Source organism: Pygocentrus nattereri, chromosome 9, assembly GCF_015220715.1.
Source record: "Pygocentrus nattereri isolate fPygNat1 chromosome 9, fPygNat1.pri, whole genome shotgun sequence".
In the NCBI taxonomy this organism is placed as follows: Eukaryota; Metazoa; Chordata; class Actinopteri; order Characiformes; family Serrasalmidae; genus Pygocentrus; species Pygocentrus nattereri.
This window is the reverse complement of record NC_051219.1, coordinates 15,338,294-15,355,005: the sequence shown is the minus strand read 5'-3', so window position 1 is coordinate 15,355,005 and position 16,712 is coordinate 15,338,294. Positions and strand designations below refer to the sequence as shown.

The window sequence follows — 16,712 nt, the reverse complement described above, 5'->3', positions numbered from 1 at the left end:
AGCTGAATCAAACATGTTTGTAGCATGTAACCAGTCCCTGCTACAGACTGAAGACGCCTAATAACATTTCAATTATCTTTTACAATTTGCCATATATATAAAGGACAAAATAAAGCTAAACCGGGACCGATCTTGGTCTTGCGAGGCCACTAAACACAATTTAAAAAAACGAATTTAAAAAGTCAAATTTTGTATTTAAAGTAAAATAAGCCCGGGTGTCCTGTTTTTACTTAAAAATAACACTTTGGTGTAAGTTTTGAAGATTTTTTCCTAAGACTCGAATCAACAACCGAACTTTAACGCAAAAACATAGGTAGTTGAATATTCATATCATAGCTATAAGTACGTTTCTGTGCATAGTGATGTTCGCGTGTGTGAATAGTTGATTCAGTCGTTTGATGCTGTCTCGGAGTCGGTTCGGTGAACTGAGTCGAACTCTCCTACTGGTCACTGCCAGCGCCGTTGACGCAGTTCCTGTGACGCACCAAGATTTTAAAATATTGTCCTTCTCAGTAATGGCGGCTTCGTTCTCGTCTCCTTCGGCGAATAACAGTAAATGGTACTTCACTCGCGAACAGATCGAAAACAGTCCGTCTCGGCGAGCGGGACTGGATCCCGACAAAGAGCTGTCGTACAGACAGCAGGCTGCTAACCTGTTACAGGACATGGGACAACGGCTCAATGTGTATCCTTCTCTCTCTCTCTCTCTCTCTCCCTCTCTTCCCGATATCGTTAGCTGTAGCTCACCGCGCAACAAAGCTGCGCTCAGCTTCCTTTCTGTCAGCTTCCTGCTCCACTTTTCCCGTTCCACATTAGATGGTGCTGCACTGTTTAATGGAAAACGGGAAAACTCGCCCGAGAAGCCGGCGAAACGAAGCAGAGTTCAGCTAGTTAACCTAGCTAGCTAACGTTAGCTAGCTGCGTCGCTGCGTACCCCTTAGAGCTGTAAGCCGGTTCAGACGGTCCGCTGGGTGCTGGCCCGATACGCCGGCGCTTGGTCCGCTGTTTTCTGGTTTGGAAAACCTTTCAGTCGGTGTTGAAGACCTAAGTTTCTTGTCCGTTCGCGCTGAAGCAGTCTGTCGAGCGAGCGCCCCGGCTGAGGCGACGTTAGCCTGCAGGCTGAGGCTTGTGGGATGTGTAGGCCTCGGCCTAGCCTCCCGCAGAACAATAGCGGGGACGCTGCTGTGCTGTCACAGCCTCGGTCCTGTTCATACTGTCCAGTTTGTGTCTGCTGTCTTTTTACAATTGTAAAATAAGTACTATAGAAGGCCCCTTATAGCCAGGCAGTGACCTTTTGGTTTATATTTGTAAACCAGGCTGTTTTTGCACTTAATATTAACGCTAGCTAAAGTAGCGCGCTAGTCGGCTAATTGGATGTTAGTGTTAGCACCAACCTACCTGCTTTATTCACGGCTCATTTTGTTTTTAAGATAAATGGTTCACTTTTACGCTTCCCTTTTAGTAGTTTAAAGTATTTTAGCTGAAGTAGATATGCCATATTTTGCCTTTGTTGTACATTTACTGCTAGGAAGCTCGTTTTAGTATCATGGACAGTTTCAGTTTCGATATCCTGCAGTGGCGATAGTCTTATGGTTGACTCGATATTTGATTTGTTTTGATTGCATGCTTTCAGTGTTTCTGGATAGCTATAATCCTTAACCACATGTAAACAGGTCCCAACTCACTATCAACACTGCCATCGTCTACATGCATCGTTTCTACATGATCCAGTCCTTTACACGCTTCCACCGTAACGTAAGTGTGTCACCTTCCGAGCTTGCTCTTCGAGTCCAGCTTACCGTGATGTTTACTGACAGATTGTGTTTGGTTTAAATGGTAGTTTCCAACGTGTGTTTTCATGTTGTGCTCTGATGCAGGTGATCGCTCCAGCCACACTGTTTTTAGCAGCAAAGGTGGAGGAGCAGCCTCGCAAGTTGGAGCATGTGATTAAGGTGACCCATGCATGTCTCAATCCTCAGGACCCTTGTCCAGACACTAGAAGTGATGTAAGTATTGCCTAGATGGTGTGATTTATGGAGATGTCACATGTGTGCTTGTATGAGTGATCTATCTTAAGAACTTTGTGAATTTGGCTAAGCAACATTGTGGTCTGTGATGGGTAAGTGGTCTCCATAAACCACTACAAGAGAGTTTGGTCAGTGTTTTGAGCTGATTTTGAATGATGAGTCGATGTTTTACGTTTGTTATTTCTAGCTTAAATGGCGTCCAATTACTCATAACCTTGCTCAGATTACTAAAATAAGATAAGGCTTTGTCATTTGCATCACATGTGGTACATGAGGTGGAACGAAATCCAGTACGCCGCACCTTTAGGCCCAATCCCATTTCACCACTTGCCCCTAACAATTAGCCCTACCCCTCCGTTTTGCGTGTTTACGTCTAGGGGTAGGGTTGTCCCGACTTGTTGAGGTGGAGGGGTAGGGTGAAGTTAGGACTACATGGCCCTTCAAACAGAGATTTTTCAGAGGCACTACAAACAGAGTGTTATGAGAAAATTCCCAGAGTGCCCTGCGAGATCGGCAAGATGGCTGCACAAGCAACCAAATAGACACATTAATGTAAGTATTTTCTCTGTTAAAAAGTTGTTTTGTAAGAACCATTATAAAGCGTTTTATGGTCATTTCCTTCTTAACACGCTAGTAAGACACTGATGTTTTTGTTGCTACTGGGCGAATTTTCCATTCCACCTTAAATGATGCAGCAGTTACTTTCTGGTCCCTGAGGTTGCTGCATCATTTAAGGTGGAACTGGAAATTTTGATCATGAAGCTGGCGGTTAGAAAGCTAAGTTCGACTTCATATCACCGAAGAATTCTTGGTGGCGATAATAATTAATTATTATACCTATACCATTTCAAAGGGTGAAGATTTCAACCACAACCCTTGTAACTCAGTTCCACGGGGGAGGGTTACACTTGAAAACAAGGGGTAGGGGTGAAAATAAGAAATGGGATTGGGCCATACTTTAATTATAGCTACTGTTAATCATACTGAAAAATCATGTCATCCAGTCGCTATTGCACAGCCTGTTTTTGTTCAGTTGATATTTTCATCTTCAAACAGAATTCTCCGCAGCAATTGGCTGTAAAATGTTTCACCAGAGCTTTGATGTTTCTCAGAAGCCACTATTCCTTGTACCAGTTTTCCATGAAACATTGGCTATGTGCTAATTCTCACATTGAGATTTTAATTCATGATTTTTCTTCCTCTCAGGGTGGATGTTTGTGTGCCTGTTACTACAGTCGTATCTCTTCCGTGTCTATGTATATGTATATATACATACATATTTGTATTCTGGATCTGTTTTTGCTGCCATGCATTGACTTAAAGTGATGGATCTGAGATGTTTATGATTGGCTGAAAAGAGTTGCAGTAAGGGAGTGAGAGAGCGAGAGTGATATGAGAGCATGCGACCCTGTGAGTAACCTGCCTGTCCTCTCGATCTCAGACTTACCTGCAACAAGCCCAAGACCTGGTCATTCTTGAGAGCATTATACTCCAGACCCTCGGTAAGTTTGGAATGGTGAAAGTGGGTCTATGAGTCACCACATTAGAGAGAAGCACTGATTAACCCCATTTGCCCCCCGTTCGCAGCACAGTACCAGGAGTCATCTGGAGTATTGCAAAGCTCCTCATAAACAGCAATTGTTGTGACTGTCTCACCTCTTTCAGTTTTCCCTTGTTCCCATGTCAGCCTGGTAATGTAGTCATCTCTGTGTGTTTTCCTTTGTCGTACCATTACAGAATTTTTGAGCCATTCTGTTCTGTCCAGGCACCATTTGGACCAGTTTCCCAGAAACGGCTTAAGCCTGAGACTAGACTGAAAAGAATTTGCAGTTTAGCCCAAGACTAGGCTTAACCAGTTTCAGGGAAACCATTCCTTTATGTTCAGACATGTTATTGTCCAGTATGATATTGCTGTCTTAACAAACCTCATATCTCCATAATGGTCCATTTTTGGAAAAGGGAGATACGTTTCTTATTTTATTATAATGATTTTATTCCAAGTAAGTTTGGTTCATTTCTTTTGGTGCATTCATCGTAATGAATTGTTAACGCAGTGTAAAGGCTATCTGGAGTTTCAGAGGCTGTTGGCCAAAAAGAGAGAAGAAATGCAGAGTTATGAGGTTTTGCAATGACGGCGACAATATCTAAGGGTGATTTTTTTTCTGCTGCACGTTCAAAAACTGACCCAAACAGGAACCAGTGGACCTTAAGGATCTAGTTCTAGTTCTTTGTCCATTTATGCATATACAGCTGGAACCATTCTAATAACACAGTTAATGTTTTTTTAATCCGTCTAAAGAGTCTAATTTGGCTAATTAGTTTAATTTCTTGACATGAAATAACATACATTATACTGCACTGTTCTGTGCACATATAATCATGTGTGGAATTAAACAGCTTTGTTTTCTGTCAAGTGTGAAAAAAAGTAACAAATACTTGTTCTATTGAGGGCAGCAAGAATGTTAATGGAGTTAGATTCCTAACCTACCATAGCAAACTGTACAAAGTAATGATGTTAGCAGTTGACACAACAACATACCATCCTAGTTTATATCGTAGTGCACCTGTTGGTCGTAATAGTACTAGGTCACTTTTATCTTCACCAGGGAGAGTAAAGAAATCAATAAATGGTCGTTGGCTTCAGCTTCAATTGTTAACAAGCACAGAAGAGAACTCCCTTAAGTACCATTAGGTTCTTTTGGTACCAATCTCGAAAGTGCCAAAAACCATAAAACTGGAACCTGTGGTACAGAGAGCTGTTGACTGGTGGAAAAAGCCCAGTTCCAGTTTTCTGGTGCCAAAGGTTCTGGTACTTTGTGCAGTGGAAAAACACCTTAAGTTATAGCCAGGCATCGTCAGTTGTCACTAATGGTCATCTTTTTTGTTATTTTTACGTTCCTCTCTGTGTAAGTGGTTGACCGTGCGAGTGGCTTAAAAATATGATAAATATGCCCCGAAAAAAGCTTTCCTTTTTTAACACACTCATTCATATTTGTCCTATCTAGGATCAGTCATCTGAAGAATCAGAACACTTCATTACAGTCAGTCAAAGCCTGTCTTTTTTACATGGTCAAGGGTACAATGATGAAAATCTACATTTCCATTGTCACTGAATTTTTTAAGCCAATCTACAATCTAAACCCAGCTACATTGCGTTATACAGGTCGGGTTCATAGCCATTTAGCAAAGTTGAAGATGCTGCTGTTGTGTGTCGCCTTACTCACGTGTCCTCCTTTGCTTTGTTTCTCCTTTGCCCTTGTCACTCCAGGCTTTGAGATCACCATTGACCATCCCCACACTCATGTAGTCAAGTGTACCCAGCTTGTACGAGGTAGGTCTTTTTTTTAGGTTTTTTAGTAGCTGGATCTCGTGGTCCTATACCAGTGCATGGTATTTCATCCTCCCAGATGATTGTGGAAATTTGCTGGGCTTATTTGTATGGATGTTTCATTTGGGATATTCTTAAATTTGTTGTTCCAGCGAGTAAGGACTTGGCCCAGACATCATACTTTATGGCAACCAACAGGTGTGTTAAATCTTGTTCAGAACAATCCAGATAAACAGCTTTTCTGACTAATACAAGATTATATTCAGCTTTTGTATAGCTGATTATAGCTTGTTGGTTTGTCGATGGCTGTGTTAAACGTGTCCCTAATCAGTTCCCCTCTTCTTGTTTTTTTTTTTTGTTTTGTTTTTTTTTTTGTTTTGTTTTTTTTTTGGGTTTTTTGTTTTGTTTTTTTGTTTGTTTTTGTTGTTTTTTGGGGGCAATCATGGACCATCCCACAGTCTACACTTGACCACATTCTGCCTGCAATACAGTCCACCTGTCGTTGCCTGTGTGTGCATTCATTTGGCCTGCAAATGGTCCAACTGGGAAATCCCTGTGTCCACTGACAACAAGCACTGGTGGGAGTATGTCGACCCAACAGTCACTCTTGAGCTCCTGGATGGTATGTTAAGTTGGAAGTAACACATTACTTTGGTTGTGCATTCAGTCTCTTTTATATTACTCTGTGCTGGTTTCCTCATCTTAATGTTGGAAATTGTTTTGCAGAGCTCACTCATGAGTTCCTTCAGATCTTGGAGAAGACCCCTAGCCGTTTGAAGCGCATTAGAAATTGGAAAGTAAGTAATATTGACTGCAGGGTTTTACTATTATTGTGGAGCTAATAAGCCTGTTCACTGTTTTTCTTTTCTTGTACGTCAGTGGTTCTTCTTTTTGGAGCAAGTGCCACCCCCAAGTAGAATTGAGAATTATCATGCTAATGTCACTATGTGCTAATAGCAATTTAATTTTCAGCCTTGTATTGTTTTCATTTTCTTGTTAAAACTAGGAATAAAGCTTATCAGACATTTCCCATAGTTGTCATTCAGTACCAAAATTCAGAAATTTTGTAGTCTCAGCATCCATGAGCCAATTAACTTTTTTGTTTAAAAATCTAGACTGACAATTTGCTTTTGAAATGGCATTCTGTGTGCATAGTATTAATGACATTGCTCCATGATAAGTCTGCCATACATAACTTAAGATTATGTACCATTTCCATTATACTCATTATTCTCAAACTGCCATCTCTGTGTGGTACGGCAACTGCTCCGCATCTGACTGTAAAACGCTCCAACGGCTGGTGAAAACTGCCCAATGCATCACACACTGCCTGGGCAGGGCAAGGAACCTCAAGGATGTTTCTCATGCTAACCATGGACTTTTTACCTGCCTCCCGTCTGGCAGGCGTTATAGGAACCCCCACTTCCGCACCAGCTGGCTCAGGAAGAGCTTCTTCTCTGAGGCTGTGACCCTGCTGAACTCCACATAGTCACTTTAACTGCATCTTTGTGCTCACTGCACTTTTACTGTACTCTATATCCTGGTATTTTAGCATTATATACATTTGCATAGTCTACTACTGCACTCTTGATATTTGCTCAGTTACTGTACATGTTTTAGTCTCACACCTATTCTTTTACAGTATGCTGCTCTCACAGTACAACCGACATTTGCATTTTCTTTGTATACAAGTATATTTATAGTTGCTCATCTTTTTTTTTTTTTCTTAAATCTGTCTCCCATCTTCAATTGTACATATTGTAATCATAGTATCACATACCATACCTACGTCCTGCACTTTATATGTAAATAATATTGTATTTTACACTTCTGGTTAGATGTCAACTGCATTTCATTGGCTCTGTACTTGTTGATGGTAATGTTCACTTCTTGGAACCAGTTATGTCATCTTTATTATCCTCTCTTTTCAGGCGGCAGGCCAGACAGCAAAAAAACCCAAAGTCCCGGAGGAGGGTGATAAGACGGAGACCATGATGAACATGATCTCCATGGCATCATCTGGGAGTACCCTGGCTGGCCTGATGAGCCTCTCAGCTCCTCCCTCTGGTTCCTCCTCCTCCATGGCCTCTTCTTCTGCAGATGAGAAGGACCGCAGCTCGGCCGGGGGCTCCCAGCATTGGCAGCCTGGGGGCAAAGAACAGCAGCAGCAGCAACCCAACAACGAGCTGCAACCTCCCACTAGAGTCTCCATGAGCCTGAGCGAGTACCGGGCCAAGCATGCAGATGAGCTGGCAGCCCAAAAGAAGAAGCTGGAAAACATGGAGGCCAGTGTGAAGCGGGAATATGCCACAGCTGCCCAAGCCTTGTTGGGTCAGCAGAGGAAGGAAAAGCACCATCATCAGCAGCATCCCAGCTCCCACAGTTCAGGCTCCAGTACTACAGACCCAAGTAATCCATCACCTATCGTCCTGAAGATCCCCCTGGATGAGCGGCAGGATCGTGGCTCACTGAAGATGCGTCTGCACCCCAGCACTGGTCAGTCACAGGGGCACAGCAGCCGAGGCCCCGAGCAGGATATTAAAGTACGCATCCGTGTGCCGGACAGACGAGGAGGTTCAGGAGAAGAGGGGAAGAGTAGGGAGAAGCACAGAGAGCGGTCCAATCATCATCACCATCACCACCATCACCACCACCACTCTTCTTCAAGTAGCGGTTCATCCTCCTCGTCCTCCTCAGCACATAAACACTCTAGTTCAGCGAGCGCCTCTGGAAGTAGCAAAAAAGTCCCTTCGAGTGACCCCATGAGAATGAGTTCATCTTCGTCTTCATCTTCCTCCTCCTCATCCAGAAAACGAACACACCCCTTGGAGCCTTTAGCAAGCTCCCACCCTTCTAAAGTCAGCAAATCCTCCAGGAACTCGTACCAGATGCCTCCTCTGCCCCTGCCTCTAGCTCACGGTGCAGACATCCTGCCCTCTCTGGGGCTTTCGCACCATCAGGAGAGCTACTCGCACTCCAAAGGTGACAAGGCTGATACCAACGGCCATGGTGCTGCTGGTGGGAACCAGTCCAACGAGTACCAGGACACATTCGACATGTTGAATTCACTGCTGAGCGCCCAGGGGGTGCAGCCCACCCAGCCACAGATGTTTGACTACCACTCCCAGTACAGATACGGAGGTGGCTCGAGAGGTGGAACATCCCAGCTCCCGCCACTCCCTTCAGAACCCCCTCCACAGCTACCGCCACTGCCTAAATGAACCCATACCCCTCCTCATCTATTCAGCCAAGCCAGTCATGTGCACAGTCCTGGCCTGGGCTTCCTAGGTTCCGTCCCTTTGAATTGTCAGATTTATTTTGACAAAGTACCACTAATTTGACCTCTCTATCCATGGTTCACTCGCAAGTGCGATCTTTCGGCTGTTGCTAAGCAGGTGAAATTTGAGCTTTTCTTATCAAAAATACTGAATCACACTCTTAGCATAGATTGTGTCACTTTCACAAATATACAGATTAGTCCAAAAAAGGAAAACACTCTGCAAATGTATGTATTTTTGACAAAAACGGACTTGCGCATTTAATTTTAATTGGGTGGGATTTTTTAACATAAAACTTTTAACACATGTTCTCGCAACAGTTGGCAGGTTTTACCGTTTTTTTTAAAGGTTATTTAATCACTTAGCCCCCCTTTAAAAAAAATAATAATAATGAAAAAAAAAAGATTTGGGGTAATTGTGCATGGGTGTTTTTTTTTTTCCATGACACCTGTCTGTGTGGCAATAATGGTTAAATTAAAATAGCAAAATATAGCAAAAAAATGCAAAAGCAAAATGTTATTTATTTAAAAAATGTAAATACTATTTTTGATGTCACTGAGTTTTATATATACAGTATGTCTAAAAAATGGAAATAAGTGAAACGTTTGTGTAACTGACCGATGGGGACCTTGTGTTTTGGCCATTGTCCTCTTTTGAGTGTAACTCTTGAATAGGAAGATGAAATGTGCTTGTTTTACATATGGATTTTTAAGACTTGCTAACAATATTAGTGTCTTTTCTAAACTATATTTATTAATAGCCTTTTTCGGAACGTAACTAGAGGTCGTTGCTTTTGAAGTAATCTGGATTTATTTTTGTATTGTTTTAGCCTGCTCCTATATTTTGCATCTTATTCATTTTGTGACAGTTTTAAGAGAATGGAAACCCAAACCACATCTTGACTTCCAAATTTGCATCAAAATGTGTATTTCTAAAGTATGACTTGTCTTTTTTTTCCCTGCCAAATGTTAGCTTGGTATTAATTATGTCAATGGTTAAATACATGAAATATTTTTACCTTTTTTTTTTGTTTTGTTTTGTTTTTTTGGAAAGATGGAAAGCCTAACCTAGGAGAACCTGTATTATGAATTTAGAATTTGTCAAAGCAGTCATTGTTTTAAATGGTTGTACAATCATGCTGAGTATATTATACACGTACACATTTCATTCAATACTGATTCAAGCAGTATCTAAATGGAAGGTTTAAACAGGTTTTGTTTCTGTATTGAACATAACCTGTGACACATGGACACAATGATAAACACACAAGCCTGCGAATTTTTTTTGTTTTTAAAGGATCAACTTGACTTGTAAAGCAGGAATTTAAATAACACTTAATTGCAAGAGACCATAAGCCATTGTGAAGCATCTACATACTACAAAACCATGCCGTGTTTAATAACTTGCTTTACCGTGTCTACCAAAGTTGTACTTGGACACATTTAACAGCACAGTGACGTAGCTCATCATACACCAAACATAGCTGGCGTCATTGATTTTTCAATGTCCCGTCTCTGTTTTAAAAATGTTTGTGCTTAAGTGTATTTGAGTAAAGCTTGTGTTCATGTTCAGCTTCTTGCTAAGAGGGGACACCTCGGTGTTGTAAGTCTTTGAATTAACATTAACATTGTTAATGGTTTTTTATGTCAAAAATCATTGTGAAAATACATCAAGCAAGTCCAAGTCCACTGAAGACAGCATTAAACTAGCGCTCGCTGTACCTGCTGCATGTTAATGATCCAGTATTGCGTATTATTAACACTCATTCTTCCCTGGCCTGAGGGTATGGGGTGTACTTCACCATGCCTCGTCACCAAAAACTCAAAGACCATGCTCTTTACTCTCCCTATTGAATCTACAGATGGTGCTGGAGATAAAGAGGTCAAATGAGATGTTTTTGTTGTGTTGAGTCGTGGTCCCGAGAGATGGGTGCCATGGCAGTGGGGGAAAGGCAATATTATTGCTTTCATGCAATTCATATCACCACTGTATCTTTCATATGTGAGGAAAACAAGATGATTTTATCATATGTACATGTTTTCTGTCTATGTTCAGTGGTACCACATGAACTCTCAGGTTTCGGATCGAATTGTTTGAGCATTTTCTCGGGCAGATGAACTTAAGGGTTGCATTTCGTGAACTCTGTTCCTTTTATAAATGTGGTTGATATAATCTCATGTAAATAAATGTTTTATGAGAAACAAAAGCCGGCTTCCTGGAGCATTTCAGCATCAGTCATACCTGTCACAGTGTGGGTTGACCATTTGCATGATATTGGATTATTTGTTTGCAGGTGTTACATTTCTGACACCAACTCTTAAGATGCTGTGAATCACCAGCGAGGATGAAATTAGTAGTAATACCAAGTCAAGGGAAATGGACTCTGGTTGTACTGTGGGGTGAGTCCATGAATGGTGTGCTGTTAGTTTCACACTGCCATTACTTTTTACAAATATGTGGTGGTTCATTGTAGAGACTCATTTATTCACAGTGGTGCTGATAGGAACCAGGGGTCACTATGTCTACAATACAAGTATAGCCCTTGTATTTTATTTTTTGTCACTGTAGCCTCACAACACCCTTCTAGGATTATTTGAAGTAATAAATCTCTGTGAGGCTGCTTTTTAGAGGTGGATGTCTTAACACCACTGCTGTGAAGAACTGGAAATGGAGATGTTTTTCAGTGTCTTTTTTTTTTATAGAAAACATTTTTACCATGTTTTTTGTCATTTGTTGACCATGTTGACAACATACAGAAAAATCTGCAGCACTTTACTGGAGGGCTATGTTCATAAGGATACATAGGCCCTTCATTACAACTGACATACACTTATGTGAGCATTTGTAAAGGCTTATTCCTATAGGCCTCATTCATCTACGGTTGCTTTAGTCCACTTTGGATCTACAGTTTCTCACAAAAGTGAGCACACCCCTCACATTTCTGCAAATATTTTATTTCTTGTCATGGGACATTAGAACAACTAGAAATGAAACTTGGATATAACTTAAAGTAGTGAGTGTACAGCTTGTATAGCTGTAAGATGGCTAACACCCTGAAACTGCGCTACAGCACGGTGGCCAAGGTCATACAGCAGTTTTCGCGGACAGGTTCCACTCTCAACAGGCCTCACCAGGGTCGACCATAGAAGTTGAGTCCACGTGTTCAGCGTCATATCCAGAGGTTGGCTTAAAAAAATAGATGCATGAGTGCTGCCAGCATTGCTGCAGAGGTTGAAGAAGTGGGAGGTCAATCTGTCAGTGCTCAGACCACACACCGCACAATGCATCAACTTGGTCTGCATGGCCGTCATCCCAGAAGGAAGCCTCTTCTGAAGCTGACACACAAGAAAGTCTGTTTGCTGAACACAAGCAGTCCAAGAGTATGGATTATTGGAACCATGTCCTGTGGTCTGATGAGACCTAGATAACTTGTTTGGTTCAGACGGCGTCTAGCATGGTGGTGATAGCATCATGGTCTGGGGCTGCATGAGTGCTGCCGGCACCGGGGAGCTGTGACATTCTGAAGCAAAATATACTGTGACATTCTGAAGCAAAGCATGATCCCCTCCCTTCGGAAACTGTGCCACATGGCAGTTTTCCAACATGATAACGACCCCAAACATACCTCCAAGATGACAACTGCCTTGCTGAAGTTAAAGATGATGGACTGGACAAGTATGTCTCCAGACCTAAACCCAATTGAGCACCTGTGGGGCATCCTCAAGCAGAAGGTGGAGGAGCGCAAGGTGTCTAACATCCACCAGCTCCATGATGTCATCATGGAGGAGTGGAAGAGGATTCCAGTAGCAACCTGTACAGCTCTGGTGAATTCCATGCCCAAGAGGGTTCAGGCAGTGCAAGATAATAATGGTGGTCACACAAAATATTGACACTTTGAGTACAATTTGGACCTGTTCACTGTGAGGTGGACTCACTTGTGTTCCCAGCTATTTAGACATTAATGGCTGTGTGTTGAGTTATTTTCACAGGCCAGTAAATCTATACTGCTATACAAGCTGTACACTGACTATTTTGGTATATCCAAGTTTCATTTCTATAATGTAGTCCCATGAAAATTATAATATTTGCAGAAATGTGAGGGGTGTACTCAGTTTTGTGAGATACTGTTTGTCTACTAACCCCTTAAATGGCCAGGACCCAACAGATCTGTTTTATTACACGCTTCTATAACCTAAGAATAAGTCAGCCAGTTTGCATTGTAGTCTGTGTAGTTACTGAATAATAAGCTGTAGTTTGTAATAAGTTTGGGATTTTGAGGGGTTAACACGTCCTGTACAGTGAACAAACAAACATCACTTATGGTGCACAATTTATATTGATTTGAAGAGTTTAACATATTGGACTGTATATGAAATATAAAGTGGTATTATGTTGAATTCTGTGAATAAACAGTAATTGTGTATCAAAATTTGCAGATGTCACTGCAGAGCATGTTTTGAAGTCGATACACAATGTAAACTGCAGTTCATTATTTTATAATTACATTTGAATAGACAGTGACCCACTGCTGACGGTTAAAGAATGCGTGAAAAAGCATGAAGTGTTAAAACCCCAATCCCAAAAGCGTGCTTTTATAATGACAGCAAATCCGAATCTGGGTGCACAAAAAGTCACAAGCGCCCGTGTAATCCTGATTAACCTTCCATTCCTGGCATATTTGTCTTAGCCTCAATGTGTGACTTGTTGTTTTATTGAAACAGTAATGCTGACTGCTATCCAAATCAGGATTAAGCCATTAAAATCTCTCAGCTAGCGCTCCTTGACGCTTTCTCTCATCCGGAATATCCCAAAATTAAAGGGATTATTGTTGAAAACGTAGAAATTCTTGGGCTACGTCGTCAAGGATTAATGAGATGAAGCTAATAAACTACAGAGTCAAGTTGGAGGTGAGAGATTCACTTTTTACAGTTGGAAAAATGTGGCTAAAGCATATTACACTGCATGTAAAATGACCATGACATTCAAATAGTTCCTTGTAATTGCAAATTCATTCAAATGGTGTCTGGTTTTCACTAATCCGGTTCAGACGGGAGCTTCCGTTTCTGATGTCACGTCTGAAGCTTTTCATTCAGACAGTCCGTTGATTTGTCTGGTGGCACTAAGTCAAGGTGAAGGCCTTGTGGTTGGACTGTTGGGTGATTCCACAAGCGAGGTACCATTACTGTCCCACTGACATTTCTTTATACAAATATGTTGTGTGGTTAATCGTAGAGACTCACATTTCTTTACAGTGGTGCTGATAGGAAGCTGATAGGAGGTCACAATGTGTACTACACAAATATACCCATTTTGCTTACCATCCAAAACCACCAACGAACCTTCAGGTGTCTTTTATATGTAGCTGGAAATCTGGAAAAAATAAGTTTTCTTTGGGGACTATGTTGCCTTACAACACCCCGCAAGTATCCCTCCACCATGAATAGATTTTTACATGTTTCATAAACAAAATCTTCTCAAAGCTACTGTAAAACAAGGCTTCTGGCATCAGGCAGCTTGTTTATAACCATTTCAAGTAAGAACGTTTTGAGCTTTTTGAGGTGGACGTCTGGTTCCTATCACCACCACTGTGAATTACTTTTCTCTAGAACAGAGAAAATCCTTTAAAGACAGAAGGCAGTTAAAGAGAGGGGGCTGAGAGCTGAGTGAGGCTGGGTCCTCTGAATAGCTGACAAAATAAAAGTCTCTGATGATGTAGAGCAGAGCATACATAATGCTAGTGTTAAAGATAGTAGAGATGGCTCCACATAATCACTCACCAAAAGCAATCCATTATAAGTTACTAATTACTTCTCCCAAAATGTAATGCAATTACTTATTACTCCCTAGAAAAAAGTAATCTTACTACTCATTACTTTCGAGATGATCTGTACCACATCATCTCACTACATTATCAGATCATTTTCCATGCCTTATTATTTCTTAAAACAATCAAGAATTGCTAGTAAAAAATGTCTGGTTAACCCCTTAAATGGCCAGGACCCGCCAGCAGGCCCCAAGATTTGTTACACACTTCTATACCATAAGGACAGCTCAGCCAGTTTGCACTAGTTACTGAATAGTAAGCTTTAGTATGTAATAATGGGTTAAATGAGAAATATGAGCTATATCTATAATATCTAGGGCCCCCATTTCTGTCTTTTTTAGGGCCCCAGAATCAATAAATCCTACGGTCGCTCTATATACACCACACTGAGCTTCCACTGTCACATACAACACAAACTCGATGACACTCAAAATACTAACACTTCTGTATCTGCAGGATATGTATAGAAATATAGAAATGGCCATTTAAGCTGCTTAAACGTCACTGACCCACTTCGAAACAAAGACTTCAAACATACCATTACATATCACATGTATGCACTCTGCAAGCTCGTTCTCCGTTCATTTTCTTTAATCTCGGTGTGACTTCCTAAGGTGAGCTATAAGCACCAAAAGCCGGGACTAAGCAATCTGGGTGCGTCAGATAATAAATTCTTTGCTATGAAAAGGATAATATTCTGAAAATGATATTATTGTGCGCTTTGATGCGCGTATTGTTTGTGTAAGCAGTGATTGTGCCTGGTGTACAGTAAGAGGAAAGAAGTATTTAGACACTTTAGTTTTTGTTATTTAATATACTCAGAGTACATATATCCACTTCAAGCCTGCACACATGATGTCTTTTGACTTCGTGCTTATACATATGAAAGAAAAGGTACATATACATCAGAATAAACAAAGACGTGTTTTTAAAAGAACTACATCGACTGGGGGGGAGTGTTTAGACACTGTATTCAAAACCTATACAAGTTAAAATATAACAAGTTCTAGATATTAATGCTGGAAAAACAATGTTCTTGTGCAAATTATGCCTGGTATTATTCTAAAAGACAGTGCCTTTGGTTTAGAAGAATTGAAGTAGCAGTTATGGTAAAGGTAGAGCCTCCTAAAGTTCTCAGGGACAGGGGGCCTCATTCGGTGATATCTTAAGTTTATTTTTAAATTTGTTCTTGAGAAAGGTCCTAAAAAGGTCTACAGCAGGTTCTTTGTGTTCTTAAACCCCCCCAAAAATAAGAAAACATTGGTGAATGTCAGAATCTTTGTGAAAACTGCGTTACTAGGATTAAAGAAGAAACGTCTTCTTAACAATGACTAGTGAAAGAGGCCAATTTTTATTAAAGCAAAAGACCTTATGCATCCCTGTTAGTGCCGGTTCGACAGTAGGAAAATGAGTGCGCCACTCAAGAATTCACAACGCAACCGTCAGACTAACAGTGGTGGACAGTAACTAAGTAAAAGTAATTCGTTACTGTACTTAAGTATTTTTTTGTGTATCTGTACTTTGCTGAAGTTTTTCCATTTTGGGCAACTTTTTACTTTCACTCCACTACATTTCAGCGTCAAACATCTTACTTTTTACTCCACTACGTTATGAGAAATCTGTCATTCATTTTGGCTTATGTGTGTATGAAAAGGTAACATATCAAAATGAAAGAAGTGCAAAGCAAGAGCACCAATCAGGGCACAGCGGTCACTTTGTTTTGAGCTTGTTTTGACCTGTTTTGCTGAGTTTGAGATTTTAGGACAAAATATACATAAGCTGTGGCCTGTGCAAAAGTTTTGGCACCTTTGTATGTTGTGTTTTTTCCCAATATGTGAAACTTACATGAGCAGAAATTGTGCAGAACAATTTTATAATAAAATGTGTTCCTTGCAAAAGATGGATTAACCTACTTAGAAAATTGGACTAAGTGCTCATATTTTGCATTATTATTAATACTTTATTAATACATACATATTATTTGTGTAATATATAAAATATTGTTACTGTAAATGTATTTTTTTGTGCTCTGCAGAACCTTTTTCACTAGGAGTGTATGATAGCTCCCAAATGTTGAGAAACGCTGTGTGTGTGTGTGTGTGTGTGTGTGTGTGTGTGTGTGTGTGTGTGTGTGTGTGTGTGTGTGTAAGTTGGTGCACTTTGGGAGTGGCTTATATTCAGTCTTATATTCAGACTGTGATGTCAGCGTTGGGCTAATTTCACATATAAAATAGAAATCCATCTGGCCTTTTGGG

General features: G+C 40.8%; 1 protein-coding gene across 3 annotated transcripts; it reads left to right on the top strand.

Moving 5' to 3' along the window:
• The first annotated feature begins 479 nt into the window (after positions 1-479).
• Positions 480-10,839, top strand: ccnt1 (cyclin T1). Of its 3 annotated transcripts, none has more exons than XM_017707964.2 (9): positions 480-685; positions 1,674-1,755; positions 1,878-2,006; positions 3,469-3,529; positions 5,296-5,358; positions 5,508-5,553; positions 5,814-5,977; positions 6,082-6,152; positions 7,287-10,839. In XM_017707964.2, exons 1-9 carry the CDS (start codon positions 516-518, stop codon positions 8,574-8,576), a joined length of 2,076 nt encoding a protein of 691 aa, XP_017563453.1. In that variant the 5' UTR covers positions 480-515; the 3' UTR covers positions 8,577-10,839. The 3 variants fall into 3 exon arrangements, with proteins under 3 accessions (XP_017563453.1, XP_017563452.1, XP_017563451.1); XM_017707963.2 differs by having other exon boundaries at positions 5,502-5,553; XM_017707962.2 differs by having other exon boundaries at positions 5,499-5,553.
• Positions 10,840-16,712: the final 5,873 nt, after the last annotated feature.

Excerpts from the sequence above, each read along its gene's own strand:
- ccnt1 (XM_017707962.2), top strand. The coding sequence starts at position 516 with ATGGCGGCTTCGTTCTCGTCTCCTTCGGCGAATAACAGTAAATGGTAC. Across the intron at positions 1,756-1,877 it reads TTACACGCTTCCACCGTAAC|GTGATCGCTCCAGCCACACT; the intron begins GTAAGTGTGTCA and ends GCTCTGATGCAG. Across the intron at positions 5,978-6,081 it reads CACTCTTGAGCTCCTGGATG|AGCTCACTCATGAGTTCCTT; the intron begins GTATGTTAAGTT and ends ATTGTTTTGCAG.